At 45.1% G+C, this 18,256-nt stretch overlaps 1 protein-coding gene across 2 annotated transcripts in view; it reads left to right on the top strand.

Annotated features, from left to right (window-relative positions):
• Spg11 (SPG11 vesicle trafficking associated, spatacsin) overlaps positions 1-17,604 on the top strand; it is a 66,881-nt gene extending 49,277 nt beyond the window's left edge. For both annotated transcript variants that reach the window (XM_040746169.1, XM_040746170.1), the window contains 15 exons: positions 1,406-1,606; positions 2,277-2,384; positions 3,417-3,579; positions 4,830-5,044; positions 5,625-6,363; positions 10,713-10,852; positions 11,769-11,967; positions 12,470-12,604; positions 12,777-12,910; positions 13,498-13,605; positions 15,353-15,521; positions 15,770-15,858; positions 16,018-16,173; positions 16,715-16,866; positions 17,353-17,604. In XM_040746169.1, coding sequence (XP_040602103.1) covers positions 1,406-1,606; positions 2,277-2,384; positions 3,417-3,579; positions 4,830-5,044; positions 5,625-6,363; positions 10,713-10,852; positions 11,769-11,967; positions 12,470-12,604; positions 12,777-12,910; positions 13,498-13,605; positions 15,353-15,521; positions 15,770-15,858; positions 16,018-16,173; positions 16,715-16,866; positions 17,353-17,533 — 2,889 coding nt within the window. In that variant the 3' untranslated portion in view covers positions 17,534-17,604. The remainder of the gene's footprint in view (positions 1-1,405; positions 1,607-2,276; positions 2,385-3,416; positions 3,580-4,829; positions 5,045-5,624; positions 6,364-10,712; positions 10,853-11,768; positions 11,968-12,469; positions 12,605-12,776; positions 12,911-13,497; positions 13,606-15,352; positions 15,522-15,769; positions 15,859-16,017; positions 16,174-16,714; positions 16,867-17,352) is intronic.
• The last annotated feature ends 652 nt before the right edge of the window (positions 17,605-18,256 follow it).

Below are 18,256 nucleotides of genomic sequence, written 5' to 3'. Positions count from 1 at the left end.
CAACCACAAAAAGGAACCAATAAGCGTGCGGTGGATCGGCAGGCCAAGGCTCTTGCCACCAAGCTTGACAGCGAGTTTGATTCCTGCAACTCACAAGCTGGAAGAAGGGGGATAACTGACTCCCACAAGTTGTCCTCTGACCTCCACACATGCTCCATGGCATACATGTGCATGTATGCATACAAACATGCACACATACAATACATTTTAAAAAGCAAACTAGGGCTGGAGAGTTGGCGGATGATTAAGAGTGCTTATTGCCCACACTGCCTGTCACTCCAGCTCAAGGCAGTCCTTTTCTGTCTTCTGTGAGCATCAGCACACACGTGCTCATACACACGGAATCATCAGCACACACATGTTCATTCATACACATGGAATCATCAGCACACACGTGCTCATACACACGGAATCATCAGCACACACATGTTCATTCATACACACGGAATCAGCACACACGTGTTCATTCATACACATGGAATCATCAGCACACAAGTCCTCATTCATACACATGGAATCATCAGCACACACGTGTTCATTCATACACACGGAATCATCAGCGCACATGTGCTCATTCATACACATGGAATCATCAGCACACACGTGTTCATTCATACACACGGAATCATCAGCACACATGTGCTCATTCATACACACGGAATCATCAGCATACACGTGCTCATTCATACACACGGAATCATCAGCACACAACATGGAATCATCAGCACACAAGTCCTCATTCATACACACGGAATCATCAGCACACACGTGTTCATTCATACACGTGGAATCATCAGCACACACATGTTCATTCATACACGTGGAATCATCAGCACACATGTGTTCATTCATACACATGGAATCATCAGCACACACGTGTTCATTCATACACATGGAATCATCAGCACACACATGCTCTTACACACAGAATCAAAATGGAGAGAGGAGAAAGAAGGAAGGAAGGAAGGAAGGAAGGAGGGAAGAAAGGAAGGAAGGAGAGAGAGCAGACAGGGCGGGGCTGTAGTGGCGTTGGGGACAATAGTGAGGCTCCTGCACTTGCTCCCAGCATCACTCAAAGTGCCTGTGCTTCCACAGCTCAGGCCCTCCCATCCACTAAGGCTCCTCCCTGTCTCCTGACACCAATGAAGCCAGCGGTCAGAGCTGGGACCCTGGCTGGCTATCACGAGAAGGCTCTGCTGGGTGGGTATTCTTCTCCCTCGCTGGAGAAGGGAGACATTTAGTCATTAATTTCAGCTAATTAATGGAGAGTCGTCCCCCTCTGGCCTCTCGACTGCCATATCCTGCAGGACAGTTTATGGTAGTCCTCTGCTTAGTCATCAGTTTGTATGGTGACCTGAACTAAGAAACAGTTCTTTCATTTTGAAACATTCTTATCCAATGGCAGGAGGCCAGTGCTGTGCCCTGCCTGTGTGTTTGGATTGTCACCTCTGTGGGGGACAGGGTTGCAGCTGAAGCAATGGAACACATCCAGGCCTCTGTAGAAGATCATCCATGGAGCCTCGACGACCTGTCCATTATCTGGAGAACTGTATTGACAAGGCAGAAGAGCCACACTCTCATCCGAGGCTTCCGGCTTTTCATTAAGGTATTCTGTATGTACACACACAGCTGCGCGCGCGCACACACACACACACACACACACACACACACACACACACACACACACACACACACACGCACGCACTCGCAACCCACTCACTCTTCAGGTGTCCTCAAGGGATAGCACTCCTTGGCTTTTTCTTAGTAAGCTGACAAGAGATAACAATAGAATACAGTGTGTGTTTAGTATTAGGTGTCAGGCCCTAGAGCCTTTGAGATACACTGCATTTATTTAACAGAGTACTTACATGTATTGGTTTAGTAAGTTCTCACAATATAAAAATAATGTTTGGTATGAAATGGTATCCCCTTTGTTTTACAGACTAGACTAGTAACTAAAGCTCACATAGCCGAAACCACACAGGCTAAGTGGGCACACTCACAGTTTAGATCCATCCTTTTTAATCCAAAATTCCTCTTTTCTGGCCTAACAACCCCACTAAAAATAATCTGGTTGGTGCCACATAGAACAGCATTTTGCCTCCACGAATATTTGTTGGGGGCATAGCACCACCTAGTGGACTCTCTAGACTAACCAGAAAAGGATTTAATTTTTTTTTCCAAAAGAAAATAACACACGAGACTTATTTGATCTGGGAGTTGTTATTAATAGCATTTGATGTTCTGGCTTTTCTAATTTCAACTCTTCTTCATAGGATTCCCCACTTCTGTTGATTATGGAGATGTATGAATTGTGTATGTTCTTCAAGAATTACGAGAAAGCCAAAGTTAAGCTTGTGGAGTTCCAGAAAAGCCTTGAGACGGTAGGCTGGAATTGAGTGCCCTCCTCTCACATCTGAACTTGGTTGGCAGGGCTCTTGTGCTGGTAGCTGGCATGGGGGGACAGCAGGAAAGGGGTTGTGCCACATGTCTGACAAAGTCACTTGCATCATTGCAGAGAAGCCAGGCAGGTGTTGCAGTGACCTAGTTCCCACAGAGAAGTGTCACATAATGTGCTGCTGTGATCTGTGTCCTGGCAATGTAGCTAAACTTAGTGGGACAAAGATTAATGGTTCCTCCTGTGGACACCAAAAAGAGAGGGGTGGTCAATGGCCACATCTTGTCAATCTGGGATGGCAAATGCAAGACACTACTTCATTTACGGTGAGAGGAAAATGTTTTGTTTTTTGTTTGTTTGGGGACCATTGAGATGGATCAGTATGTTTGCCTTAGAAGCTCAACAACCTAGATCCCATCCCTAGAACCCAGGGTGGAGAGTAGGAGAGGGCCAACTCCCTAAAGTTGTCACATGTGACCCACATCACACATCTCTCACATATTCAGAGTAAATAAAAAAGAGCATCTTTAGTATTTTAAAAAGAAAGAAAGAGTCTACTCAAGTTGCTCTGTAACCTGGGCTGACCTGGAACATGGAATTCTCTTCAACAGAGAGAGGTAAGAAAGTCTTCTACAGAATCTTCATAATATGAATTTAAAATATTCTGGGTTCAAATATAAGCCCAGACCCCCTTATAGGAAGCTGCCAAGTGAAACACAGTTGGTTAATTTCACAGTGGTACACAGGGGAACTAATTTGATGGTATGAAGAATTTGAGCCAGGGAACTCCATGGTTCCCAATGTTCGAGGCGGTTGACTTTCATACACATAGCGCCAATACCAGCACTTCCTGCAAAGTAGCAGAACTGTCCTTTGAGCCCATCACTGCTTCCTACCATTCTGTCAGATGCCCAGACTCCCTTTGTGACAGGTCTCCAAGAGAGTCCCCTAAGAAGTATTTTGGCTTTCTTGTTCCCAAATCTGGGACTCTACTTTTTCATTCTCTTGTTTTTCATAGCTTGACACAGCGGCTACGAGGGTCCTTCCCATCATACCTGCCACGTGGATGAAGGATCAGGTGTGTTTCCTTTTGAAACTTATGCTGCAGCAGTGCCAGACGCAGTATGAGCTGGGGAAGACACTCCAGCTGCTTGTCGGGACTGAGCATCTCTTCTCTGATGGTAAGTCAGTGTTGTCCTGAAGCTGCTGGCCCAAGTTAGCTCCCATATCGGAATTATTTTTGGAGGGCATTCAGAATATTAGAATGCACGGATAGATAGCATCACACTGACATCCATAACCGTGAAGGGGTCATCTGTAATAGCAGATGCAACCAGTCCTTCTAAACAGAAACAAATGAGATAGACAGAAACACACACACACACACACACACACACACACACACACACACACACAGTGTGTGTGTGCTAGCCTGAGTCATCGTCTCCAAGGTTAGCACATCGCTATAGCATTGGAGAGTACCAATCTTAGCCACTTAGCTATAATACCAGTGTCCAGGAGGCTGGGGTAGGAGAATTTCAATGAGACTGAGGTCAGTCTGGACTAACAGTGGGGTCCTGTCTAATAAAAGCCACGTGTGTATAACAGAGGTTGATTTCATGTGCTAATCTAATCTCTACCAGTTCTTAGAGCAAGGTGGACAAGTTCAGCCAAACTTCAACTAAAGACTTTTCAAGGTGTACGTGTATACACACACACACACACACACACACACACACACACTCACACACACACTCACACACACTCACACACACACTCATACATGCACACAGGTATACACTGAAAATGCTAAATGCCATATAATATAAATGTACATATTTCTATTTACATATATATATTTGCATACATATTAATGTATACATATGTGTTTGTGTGGAGAGAGAGATCGCATTTAGCATTTTGATTATGTAGGGAACTGAACTTAAGGCTTCTGTAATAGGTCAAAATAAAAGATTCATTGGATTTTTTGTTTGGTTTGGTTTTGGTTTTGGTTTGGTTTTTCGAGACAGGGTTTCTTTGTAGCTTTGAGCTTGCCCTGGCTGGAACTCATTTGTAGACCAGGCTGGCCTCGAACTCACAGAGATCCACCTGCCTCTGCCTCCTGAGTGCTGGGATTAAAGGTGTGTGCCACCAATGCCCAGCAAAAGACTCATTTTTATGGGACAAGTGACACACACCTATAAGCACTTGGGAGGTAGAGACAGAAGGGTCAGGAGTTCGTTTTCCTTGGCTATAAAGTGAGTTCAAAACAAGCCTGGGCTATGTGCTACCCTGTCTCAAAAAACAAAACCAACAAGAAAAATGAAAACGAAAGTCCTGTCTTTGTTTCTCCTTTCTTCGCACCGGTGTGTCCCCAACACTTGGGGGCACCACAGCACTGTTGTGTGACTGTGCCCTTTCTTCCACACAGGTCCAGATGTGCATAAGCTCTGTGTCCTCAGCCAAATCTTGAAGGATACACCTATAGCCATCAACCCAGAAGTTATTACCAGCTACAGCGCTGAGAATTTTCAGCATGAGTGTAGATCTATTTTGGAAAAGCTAAAGGCAGATGGACAGTTTGCTGTGGCCACGAGAGTGGCAGAGTTAGCAGCACTGCCTGCGGACAGCCTGGTGATTGATCAGGTAGACCGTCTAAGTTACTCACAGTCCCCCAGAGAACCAATGAGACGCAGCCCATCGGCAACACTGCCCTCTGTATACTGCTTCAGACGTGAACACACTTTGCATATGTTGAAGAATACATGTTTTTGATGTAAGCCTGGCCTGTAAAACAGCAGTTCTCAACCTGGAGGTCACATATCAGACATCCTGCATATCAGCTATTTATGTTACAGATCATAACAGCAAGTGACAGCTATGAAGTAGCGAGGAAAATCATTTTATGGTTGGGGGTCACCACACCATGAGGAACTGCATTAAAGGGTCGCAGCCTTAGGAAGGTTGAGAACCACTGCAGTCGACTAAGCTTGAGCTGTTTCCTTTAGCAGGATAAATGTAAGGCGGCTTTCTCTGACCCTCACTCACTTGGATGCATTGAGAATTATTCTTATACTAACTGTCCACACGCTTGTACCCAGCCCCCTCTGCAGCCCACACTTGTCTGTGTCTGTGTCATTAGATGCGCTTGTAGCCAGCATAGCTTAGGGAGCATCAACATCTGTTACCCAAGCAAGGCTGAAGTCTGTTTTGTTCAATTTCACAGCTAACCCAGGAAATGAAGACCCTGAAACACACTCAGCAGTGGCCCCTCAAACACGCAAGAATTGACTTCTGGAAAAAATGCCACGAAACTTTTAAGAAAAATTCCATTTCAAACAGGGCAGCCTCTTCCTTCTTCTCCAGTCAGGTCCCTGTGGTGAGTGAGCATCCCGCTGAGCAAGACCGTCTTGAAGAGCGCCACCTGCTGCTCCTGCTGGTAGGGCACTGGCTTGCCCAAGAAGAGCCTGTTCCTTTGGAGGAGCTGGAAGAGCTGGAGAAACAGGCCTGGATCTGCCGCATCACACAGCACACCCGCCCAGAGGAAGCCCAGACCAGCCCGTCTCAGCAGAAGTCAGCTGGTGTGGAACTCTCCTTCGGTAGCTTAGCCGATGAGTTTTCCTTCTCCAAGCTTGCTGCCTTGAACACATCCAAGTACTTAGACCTTAATGGTCTTCCATCCAAAGACAAGTGTGAGAGCACACTGGATTGGAAGGAGCAGGAGTCCCTGAGTGTTCTGATTGGACACCTGCTGGATGGTGGCTGTGTGCAGGAAGCTAGCAGGGCGTGCCGGTATTTCCACTTCTACAGTCAGGATGTGGCGCTAGTGCTGCACTGTAGAGCCTTGGCGTCCGCAGAGGCCAGCATGGAAGACCTGCACTCAGAGATCCGTGCTCTGCTCCCAAGTGCTGGCCTGCCTGAGGACCAGGAGAGCCCTAGTGTCCCTCTTCCGAAAGTCCACAGCGGTAAGTAAAGCATGACACACTGTCCTCTTTGCCATATGGTGTGGTGCTGTCTCCAAAAAGGAGAACCTCTTGGGATTTACACTAAGTTAAAGAGACAGTAACTTTTCCCCAAGTAATGCACATACAGGGTAATTAACTATTCAATAAAGTAACACCCTTTAACTAGCATATAGATCAGGTAGAGGAATAGAGTTTGGCTGACAGCTAGCTTAGTTGTCTAAAATTATAAAATATTATAAGCCAGCACTGGGAGGTAGAAGCAGGATTGCCCATGAGTTTAAGGCCAGCCAAGGGCTACATAATCAAACTACCTGAAAAAAAAATACCCAAGCATGTGAACATATACCTTTAATATCAGCATTCAGGAAGCAGGGACAAGTGGATTTCAGTGAATTCAAGACCAGTTTGGTTTACATAGCAAGTTCCAAGACAGCCAGGTCTAGAAGAAAAAAAAAGTGATATAAAGCACATAAACCCCCTTTGCATGGGCCAGTTTGGTTTCCAGCATCCAAGTTAGGCCAATTACAATACAACACCTTCTCCACCTTCCAAACTCTGCTGCATTCTCTCTCTTTCTCTCTCTCCTCTCTCTCTCTCTCTCTCTCTCTCTCTCTCACACACACACACACACAGTTAAAAGTCAAATCTTTAAGAGTTTATAATTATACATTGGTAGCATATAGAAATAGGATAGACTTTGTTATTTGACCTCATTGAACTTGCTTTTCCTGTGTTCTTTTCTTGGGGTTTTACATAGACGTGTCATATATAAATGAGAGAGTTCTGTGCCACCATCGCTCTTGCTCTTGTGTCTGTTGCATACTTCCTAGCTGCTGCCCTTAAGAGGAAAGCACTCGGCCTCACTCTGCTCTGAGTTTGAGGATAGATTTTTATCGTCGTTGTTCACTGTTTGTTTCTCCATCTGTTGGCCTCATTGTGCAAGTTGTTTTCCTTCTGTGAACTATTACTGTAAGACGCTGATGTTTAAAAACCGAGCCGACCTTGTTTCCAGGTAGACACGTTACCCTTTGGATGATACAGCTGAGATCGTTTAGCTCTTCAGCTGAGGGCCTTGTGTTCATGCTCTGGAGGAATATTCCTAGTTCAGTTTCTTTGTTTTTGAGGCAGGGTTTCTCCACATAGCCTTGACTGTCCTGGAACTCATTTTGTAGACCAGGCTATCCTCAAAATCACAAAGATTTGCCTGCCTTTAGAGGGCTGGGACTAAAGGCGTGAGCCACCAAACCCAGCTGTGGTTTACTATTTAAAAATAGTTTTTGTTTGGTTGTTATTTATTTATTTATTTTGATTTTTCAGGACAGGGTTTCTCTATGTAGCTTTGTAGACCAGGCTGGCCTTGAACTCAGAAGAGATCTGCCTAGTGCTGGCATTAAACCTCCACCTGGTTGGTTTTTATTTTTAAGCAATTGGGATAATTCTGGTTTCATAAATTGGAATTTTATTTAATTTTAATTTTCTGAACGTCATTCCCACCCCACCCCTTCCAAGATCTTATGTAGCCTAGGCTGTCCTTTAATTCCCTCTGTAGCTGAGGTGCTGCCGAGTCCTGACGTCCTCTCTCCATCTCCCGAGTGCTTGGATTAGTGGCATGAGACACTGTGACTGACTTGTTATCTTCTCAAGTCTGCATCTAGAGTCTTAGTTTTAGAATATTTAAAATTATGAATCCCTTTTATAATCATACTACTATTAAGGTTATCTTTTGGCTTTTGGAGGAGTTTTGGTAGTTTGTGACTTTTGAGGAAAACTTTTCTTTGCTGCTTTTTGGATTATTTGGAGTGTTTTCTTTTAAGAAGCGTGCATGGGTGCTTTTCACTCTATGTATATATGTGCACCGTGTGTGCCTGGGGTCCACAGAGGCCAGGACAGTACATGGTATTGGATCCAGTGGAAAAAGTTACAGTGAGTCTCCATGTGGACTGGGGATCAAACTGGGATCCCCTAGAAGAGCGAGCAGCAAGTGTTCTTAACTGCTGAGCCATTTCTTCAGCTCCTCCCACCTTTTTGACCCAGGGTCTCTTATGTAGCCCTGGCTGGCCTGGAACTCACTATGTAGACCATGTTTGTCTTTGCGCCTTGAGTATCCAGTGCCTTCAGCAGCCAGAAGAGAGTATCCAATCCCTGGAAGAGGAGTTAGGGTTGGTTGTGACCTGCCATGTGAGTACTGGAAATTGAACCTGGATTCTCTCTCCAAAAAGCAATATGGGGCCTAGAGAGATGGCTCAGAGGTTAGACTTTAAAAAAAAAAAGAGCAATATGGACTTACTTCCTCCCAACCCCAACTCATCCAGCTGCCTTTGCAGCCTCTGCCACCACTGCCAAGAGGTGGCTTGGATGCCAGGGCAGGGGAGAGTAAGCACAGGGGTTTAGGCCCCACCTTAAAACCAGCGCTAGCAGCCGGGCTACTATTCCAGTTTCAGGCCAGCCAGGACTACCGTGTGAGGCCCCATCTCAAAAGACAAAAGGAAAAAAAGAGATATAAAGATGCAGGGTGAGCTGGGCGGTGGTGGCGCACGCCTTTAATCCCAGCACTCGGGAGGCAGAGGCAGGCAGATCTCTGTGAGTTCGAGGCCGGGCTGGACCGACAGCCTCCAAAACAATACAGAGAAACCCTGTCTCGTAAAAACAAAACAAAACAAAACAAAACAAAACAAAAACCAGCGCTAGTGCTTGCTTGAGTGCACTATGTACGGACACCGTATAGTCTCTCCTCCGCGCGCTCCCTTCTAGGTTTCTGCAGATTGTTCGATAAGAAATGCCAATTCTGGTCATCTTCAGTTTGCTCACTGTGTTGTGATTCTCAGCTTCCTCATACAGCCTGGTTTATTCACTCCACGTGGTCAGAGTTCAGTGGGGAAGAGTGGAGTGGGTCCCTTTCATCTACTAGAACTGAGTGCCCTTAGTGACGGTTAATACGGTCTGAGCTGTGCTTCATTTACCACCATCCTTCGGGGGCTGTTTGTTGTGTTTTGAGACAGCCCACGTTGTCCTCTGACTGGCTGTGTAGCCAAGAATGACCTTGAACCCTTGATCTCCTACCCCCAAGTACTGGAATCAGAGATGTTCCCCCAGGACCCTGCTTCACTTTGAAAGTGTGTTTTAGACTTCAGCTGTCTGTCTGGGCTATATGGCCAGGGGCGACCATGAACTTCTTCCCAAATTTGCCTGTGTCCACTTCTAGAGTGCCAGGGTTACAGGCTTGTGCCACCACGGTGACTTACATGATGACGGGATTGGTGCACAGGGTTTCTTGCACGCTGAGCAAGCACTCTGCTGAGTGAGCTGCATCTTCAGCTCGTGGATGCTTAATATTCTAACAGTTTAAATTAACATGCTTAGTGTAACAATGACAGTACAATCATGAAGGATGTGAAAATTCAATGCTATCTTTTCAAAGCTCCCAGAATGCCAATTTTTTTTGCATGCATGGTATATATTATTTTCTGCATGCAAACACATTTAAACATTTTCCCCAAAAGTTAGATTCTATCATATAACCTGCATATCTTCCCTGTCAGGATGGGCTCTCTAATGGGAAAAGATTATTCCACTTAATGGAACTGAATGGATGTACCATAGCTTAATGGTGTTTGTTGATAATAAAACCCTGTGTTATAACAAATAGGGTAGCAGCTCACATCTATAATCTAAGTACTTGGGAAGCTGAAGCAGGAGAATCACTTCAAACTTCAGGCCAGCTGGTGCTAAGAATGAGATGCTAAAAGACAAAAAGGAAACAGCAAAGTATTATATATTCTACTTTTATTTTTTTCCTTATGGAAACCTTTTACCAAGAAAGAAACACTTCTCCTATTTCAAGCTAAGGCTTAGGATTTTTACAGTGCTGGGATTGAACCTAAGGCCTTTAGAAATGCTAGGCAAGCCCTCTTCCACTGAGCTGTATGCCTGGCCGTAAGATTTCCTTTAAAAAAACCCAGAATGAGACTGTGGAGGAGTGATTTGAAGGAGGAGGGAGGCCAACAGCCAGAGGCAGAGCAGGGTGAAGTGAGGACCTAGGAGGTTGAGAGATGTTCTGGAGATCAGTACATGTGTTGGCTACGCATCACAAGGAGAATTCGGGAGCAGAGGGGTCTGGCAATGTCTTGGTGCTGACCTCTAGAGCATGCAGGAAGCCTTGAGTCTGAGCTAGTGTGAGATTGTTGAAGAAATCATGACTGGATTTCCTGAAAGGGATTCTGTCAGAAGTGGCCCCAGACCAAGGGACATCATGGCAGTTCAGTTTAGGGGTGCTTTTCAGAATGATGAAGTCATGGGGAGATGGGGAGGGGCCAGCCTAAAATTCCCTTCAGACTTGGGTTTGCTTTCAGCTTCAGGTTTGGATAGTCAGTCGTTTATGATGGTGCCACCTACGGATGAGGTGGCAAGGAATCTCCAAGCTCTCACAAGCAAGTGCCTCCATGGGAAGAACTACTGCCGGCAGGTCCTCTGTCTGTATGAACTTGCCAAGGTATGTGAGGGGGTCCCACAGGGGCCGGGGGCGGGGGGGGGGGGAATGTGGGGAGACTTTGGACATTGCGGTGGCAGCTCTTCAGATGGCAGTTGGTGCTACAGGTCAGGGTAGAGTGCTTGCCTAGCATGAGCAGGGTCCCCGAGTCCCCAAAGCCACGAGGAAACGGAGTTATGGCTTGTACGTAAGGCCCTTGTCAAGATGTTGGCCCATCTGGGAACTAGTGAGGAGGATGCCGTGTCACACTGAGTCTTGGCTACGGCTCAACCAACCAGAAAGTTAAGGCAAGATACTTACCGTCCATGGGCTCCTGCCTCTTCATAATGATTTGAGCTTGAGTTCCTTCTAGACTTCATGGGTTAGATTTTGCTTTATGGTTCAAACATCACATATAACATTTGATGCATACAAAGACAGAAGGCTTAAACCTCTAATCCCAGGACTTGGGACACTGAGGCAGGAGGACTGTCAGGAGTTTTGAGGCCAGCCTGGACTGTGTAGCAAAACTGTCTCCTCTTTCATCCCCTTATTCAAAAAAAAAAAAAAATCCAGAGCAGCCAGGATTTGTGTGTGGCCCTGTGCTGGTTGAGAAACAGCCAGAAAGTGCAAGGATGTGAGGGCTAAGCAGCCCTCTGCCTCAGACTGGGGGTCTCCGGAAACTTAGGCCTCGGCTCCAGGAACAATAAAGGGTCATTCACATTTCATTCCACTCCTTTATACTGATGGAAAAGATCAGTGTTCAGCATGAGGTGAGGAGCCCGAGTTGGTGAGATGACAGGACTAGGTGTGCTGCTGGCTGCTTCCGGGGCTCTGGGATTGCTAAACTCAGACGGCAGTGGCCTGCCCACACATTTCAGAATGCGTCCTCTTACTTTTTGCTTAAAACATGACTCTGCTCCTGGTATCTTCTGCTTAGGAGCTGGGCTGCTCCTATGCAGATGTTGCTTCCAGGGACAGTGAAGCTGTGCTCCGGACAATCTTGGCTTCTCAGCGGCCTGACAGATGCAGACAAGCCCAGGTCTTCATCAGCACCCAGGGCCTTGAGCCAGACATGGTAGCTGAACTAGTGGCTGAAGAGGTGACACGAGAGCTGCTGACCCCATCAGGGGGAACAGGTGCCCTTCTCTCCAGACCTCCCCAACCTCTCAGACAGCACTGTTCCCATACGGAAGATTCTAACGTTAAAGCCACACACAGCACGTGCCCTTTCAAGATTCCAGATTCTTGCATGGAAAACACTTTTACATTCTTATTGTTCTGTATTCTGATCATACTTAGAATAGTTCTGTCTCTAGCCGGGCGTTGGTGGCGCACGCCTTTAATCCCAGCACTTGGGAGGCAGAGGCAGGTGGATCTCTGTGAGTTCGAGGCCAGGCTGGACCAACAGCCTCCAAAACAGAGAAACCCTGTCTCGTAAAAACCAAAAAAAAAAAAAAAAAAAAAAAAAAAATAGTTCTGCCTCTGAAGAATGCCCCTGTCCTGTAAGGCCAGATGAAGAGCTGTCAACATTCCCTCCTGCTGCCAGGGCTGGGCACAGTTGGCCTCCTGGCCCCATGCTGTGGTCCTTCTGCCAGCTCTCTCGTGGCAAACTCTGCCTGTCTCCATCTCTCTGTGCAGGAGAAAAGCAGCCTTTCAACCCAGCAGAAAGCCAGACATTTCTTCAGCTAACTGCTCTATGTCAAGACCGCACACTGGTAGGCATGAAGTTGCTGGACAAGATTCCCTCCGTCCCCCATGGGGAGCTGTCCTGCAGTAAGTTCTTATATTACAACTTTTGTACTGTTGTAGTACCATTAGACTGCTTCCAGTTCTTGCTATTTAAGTGTAAGCCTGTAGAGGACGAGAGCTCTCTAGTCAGGCCCTTCACTTTCCTGCCAAGCAAAGGTCAAAGGAGTCACAGCCTCTTACCACATCCTACCCCCAGCCACAGAGCTCCTGATCCTGGCCCATCACTGCCTCACACTTACGTGCCACATGGAGGGCATCATGAGAGTCCTGCAGGCTGCCCGGATGCTCACAGACAACCACTTGGCTCCCAAGGAGGAGTATGGGCTGGTGGTGAGTAGTCCCTCAAGTCCACCCTCATCCTGAGGCGCTTTGAAGAGAGACAAGGATCCCAGCTCACAGTTGATAGGGTCTCAGGGAACTCTGCCCTCTGGATCCCCATATCAACTTGATTTCTAGCCAGACAGCTCAGCCCTCTGTTCCTGGTTGATTTGTCCAAACAAGTGTCCCAAAAGAGCAGAATGTCCCCTGTCATGTCCTATTGTATTCTTGCCAGGGAAGCCAACTTTCCTAGGGGAAAGAACTGCTTCTCCCCCAAACAAGGTTCAGGCATGTGTAAACGAGGCACTCAAGCCCTTTATGCCTCCCCAAATAGGTAAGTAAAACTCACCCCAAGGGGATGAGTGGCAAGAGGAAGCACCCTCTCAGAAATTGGTAGTCAGTTAAAAAAAAAAAAAAGACAGAAAGGGTAACAACCAATGACATTGATTCACTTCCAAATTATCCAGAGGCCTCAGTTGAATGACAGGGAGGAAATGAAGCATGCCAGCCTGACCATCATCAACCCTTCTCGTCATGGTGTTTATCATTTGGTTAGAGTAGTGGTTTGGCTTCGGCAGCTCAAGTGCCCTTTCCCTCAGGTACGCCTCCTCACTGGCATTGGAAGGTACAATGAGATGACATACATATTTGACTTGCTGCATCAAAAGCACTATTTTGAAGTTCTGATGAGGAAGAAGCTAGATCCGGTACGTATGTAGTAATGAACTCCAGGATATGAGTCCCATCTTCTCTTGGGATATATCTGTATGGGGTTCCAGAATGTTCAGGACAGTCAGAGACTTCCCCAGGGTGCACACTATTACCAGTGACCTCAGCTACAGCGTTCAGACTAGGTCATGATATTGAATAAAAATGTTTTCTTCGTCACCTCAGCCATTAACCCCTATTGTTTAAAAAGTGCCTGTCCAGACAGGAAACCACACCCCCACCCAAACCATGCTGCAAGTGGCCTGTCAGTGCTAAGGCTGTGCTTATTGCTGCTAGAGTATTTCTTGTTTTTTCAAGCAAAATATGATGCTGAGAGCCATGGTGGGTCTCCCATTCTGATGGAGGACTCGGGCAGAAAGATTTTAAAGATAGGCAGAGCAGACGTAACAGGGCTGACACACTTGGGAACTCAGAGACTAGCAGCATGTGCCAGCCCAGCCCGTTAAAACCAGACAAATTCCAGCATAGAAAAAGGACACAAAATAACCAAGAAGGTATTTGTAATTGACTCTTCTGGGAGAGAAGGTGGTTATAGTGACACTGAGTGTATCAACCACACTCCAGCTCCAGGCTCAGAGATGGGGGTCACCACAAAACAAGCGCCATGCTTCGCTCTTGGTCTTTTTGTTGTTGCTTGTTTTGTTAAGAGAAGAAACATGAAGTTGGGTGGGTAGGGAGGATCTAGGAGGAGTTGGAGAGAAAAGAATAGGATCAGAACATAGTGTATGAAAGTACAACAAAAAAGATACCAAGGTAGAAAGTAAATGCATAGACCTGGGCCAAAGAACCATTTATGACAACCAGGAAAAACCTTGGAAACAGAGGCCTAGTTTGCTGAGTCTTCGAGCCCTGGGGCATCTCTATCCCCATCAAATAGTCTTTGTTTACAGAGCATTTGGGATTGGGGGGTTGCCTTGTTCATTTCTACTGTTAGGCCGGTGTGGAGACAATCATGCTGATGACAAAGGAGCAAGACCAGACATAGTCCGTCCTCAGGGTCCCCAGATTTTAAAACTGTTGTTTTGAGGCACTTTTGCATTTAAAATTATTTTAATAACTTTTTTTCTGATTACAAAAGTAATACATACTCCATATAAGACACTTAGAAAACAATACAGAAGCCCTCAGCGTTCACCATCTGGAGATAGCCACTTCCTTTGCACATGTACTCCCAAATATAAATTCACATTTTAGCAAAATGTTATGACTTCAAGATAAGAGATAATTGAGGTTCTCCTTTTACAATGTCTGCTGTGGCTATTTCCCAAGTAGTCCATGCATCAGAGGCCACAGTTAAGTGGTAAGGTGGTTCAATTCCCCAACTGGGGTGTGTGTGAAGACTCCCTTCAGCAATCTAATGACTACAAAGTATTCTTAGCCTTTAATTTGGGGCATCCAGGCTGCTTTTAATGCTGTTATATCTGTTACATTCACCTTCACACTTACATCTTTAGCAGAGTCCTAGCAAACAGAATAGTAGGTGTATGTCCTCTTATGGCTGCCTTCTTTCTGGTCAGGTTATCTGTTTATACTCCCAACAAGGACTCCTGTTTCCTTATCCTAAACACAGCTTAAAATTGTATAGTCATTTTCATTTTTATTTATCTTTTACCTTTGCTTGGGTATTTTCATCAGCTTATAAAACCAAAGTAAGGTACTCAGTTGCTCCTCCCCTGTGGTCCCTGGTTAAGACCTTGGTTATCTATCCCTTTTTTTCCTGGGCAGAGTGGTACCCTGAAGACAGCCTTGCTAGACTACATCAAACGCTGCCACCCTGGAGACAGCGAAAAGCATAATATGATTGCCCTGTGCTTCAGCATGTGTCGGGAGATAGGGGAGAACCATGAGGCAGCAGCCTGTATCCAACTGAAGCTAATTGAGTCTCAGCCCTGGGGTGAGTGAATGCAGCCCTTCCACAGTAGTGCTAACACTGTCCTTGTCAGCTCTTTGGTGACTCAGCACTCAGTAGGTGGCAGGAGATGGCAGTTCACAGAATTGTTTAAACTTTAGGACTGCACTCCAATTAAGTAGAACATACCTACCTATGAATTTACTTAGGATGTTTCTCTCATTTTGCCTGCCATCATCACTGAGTGGTCTGAGGAGTCACTCAGCTTTATACAAGTATACTTTATTCTACAGAGGAAAGCCTCAAGGATGGAGCCCAACTAAAACAGCTCCTGCTTAAAGCCCTGACTCTGATGTTGGACGCAGCGGAAAGTTATGCCAAGGTAACCAGTGTTATCTAGTCTGGTCTCCAGCATCTGTAGTGGTAGGAATCACTTTGGCTTGGGCTCTTCCAAGTGAAGAGGGAGTCGGAGTACTGAGTACAGAAGAGACGGTGACAATAACATTCTCCTTGTGCTTCTCCCTCCACCCTTGTCCCTCAGGACTCCTGTGTGCGACAGGCGCTACACTGCAAACGGCTCACCAAGTTAATAACACTACAGATTCACTTTCTGAACACTGGTCAGAACACAATGCTTATCAACTTGGGCCATCAGAAGCTAATGGACTGTATCATGGCCCTACCCAGGTTCTACCAGGTAAGAAGACTCTGGCAGGCACTGCCAGTATAATCCTGTGGTGTCTCACTCTTGTCACTCAGAAGCTGAATAACTGACTGAGGTCTCAGGGCTAAGGACAGAACCAGGGCAAACTAGTTATCCAGATTTAGCTTCCTAATAGTACTATTTGATGTTTGGCAGACTTCCTGTCTTGTCCTCTTAGCAATCTTTCAGACTGTGTTCATGGAATGGTATGTGCAGGTTAGCACTGAAAATCAACTCTGCCCAGAGATTGGTTCTAGCCCTTTAAAACAAAGGGGACCAATGTCCCAGCATCAACTCTTTCCTTCTTCCCATGCAGCTGGGTTATGGAAATGATTACTCACATCAGTTTACTATCCATTAGGAGGAAGACTGAAAACAAGGGAGTTTTTGGGAGGGAGATACCAAATCAACATCAGACAACCTGTAGCCTTTAATACTGTGATCATAATTCACTATATACAGCGCTGTTTCCTAGACATTGCCTTCAGTTTTCTGAGGCTCTAACAGCCTCTCCCTTCACTTCCATCTTTTTAAGGCTTCTATTGTAGCTGAGGCCTATGACTTTGTTCCTGATTGGGCTGAAGTTCTCTACCAACAAGTGATTCTTAAAGGAGACTTTAGCTACTTAGAAGAATTTAAACAGCAAAAGTTACTAAAACCCAATATATTTGAAGACATTTCCAAAAAGTAAGTACTTAAAGTTGACTAATCCCAGCACTTGTCCTATGTGTTCCAGGACAGCCAGGGCTACATACGGACATGCTATCTTTAAGTTAACTTTAAAAAAATTTTTTAAAGTTGATTGTGAGACAGAAACTCTAGCAAGTTTCTTTTGCAGCACTACTAGATTTAATTAAGGTGGGTGCTGACATATTTGGGTTTTGTTTTTTGCTTGTTTTCCAAGAAAGGGTTTCACTGTATAGCCCTGGTTGTCCTGGAACACTCTGTAGACCAGGCTTATACTGATCACCTGCCTCTCTCTATCCTCCCATGTGCTGGGATTAAAGGTATGAACCACCAATGCCCAGCGACATGTTTTTAATGGAACTAATTCATCAATACTAGTTTGATAATTTCCTAAGTTACAACACCCCCACAGATAGTGATAGCAGAGCTCACCCCACCTTGTTGATGATAAAGTATTTAACCTGTACTTCATACATTTTTGTGTAGATATAAACAACACCAGCCTACCGACAGGGTCACAGAAAATCTGAAGAAGTTACTTTCATATTGTGAAGATATCTACCTGCATTACAAGCTGGCATATGAACACAAATTCTTTGAAATTGTGAATGTGCTTCTGAAGGACCCTCAAACAGGATGCTGTCTTAAAGATATGCTTGCAGGTTAGAAGATCTGAAAGATGCCTGATATCTTTTTGTACTTATATGGCAATAAAGTATTTGGAGATTTTGATCCCCACTTGAGGGGAAAAGCTCATAAATACACCGAATCACATCAGGGATTTGCGGCTGTAGGGGTTAAAGGAGAACTTGGTATTAAAATCAAAAGCTTATTAGAATGGCTTCTACATTAGGACAAACAGTAGTGATTAAAGAATACCTGTGTCTGCAGGTTCCTGTTTCAAAGTAATTTAATCTTATTTACACAGTTAAGGAACAGGTGATACATTTTCATGAGTTAGAAACTGATCTTTCTATAATAAAATAGGTTTTAATTCAGTGTCATTATTACTGCTAAGGAGATCTTAGCCCTTGTCTGCTTTCAACAGTATTTACTGTACTTATTGCTGTGTAGTCACTGCCTTCTATTAATTCAAGTAATTTATATGGTCATGTTTTCCACTTAGTAGCTTTGAGTTTCCTATTGCTTATGGAAGAGAAATTAAAAGCATTTTTTGTCCTGGTTTTGACAATTATGGGGACCAAAAAAAAAAAAAAAAAAGACGAACAAAAACCTAACCACAAATTTGGTTAAATTACTTAAAATGATTACCCAATAACATGAGTAGTAGGTGCCAATACTCCAAATAAATAGTTCTAGGTACTTAACTGGGCCTTAGCATCTAAACAACAACGTAAATTTTCCAAATGAACAGGAGGAAGACAGCCTC

The sequence above is a fragment of the Mesocricetus auratus genome, unplaced genomic scaffold (assembly GCF_017639785.1).
Source record: "Mesocricetus auratus isolate SY011 unplaced genomic scaffold, BCM_Maur_2.0 Super-Scaffold_100004, whole genome shotgun sequence".
Taxonomy (NCBI): domain Eukaryota; kingdom Metazoa; phylum Chordata; class Mammalia; order Rodentia; family Cricetidae; genus Mesocricetus; species Mesocricetus auratus.
This window is presented reverse-complemented; position numbering and strand designations above follow the sequence as displayed.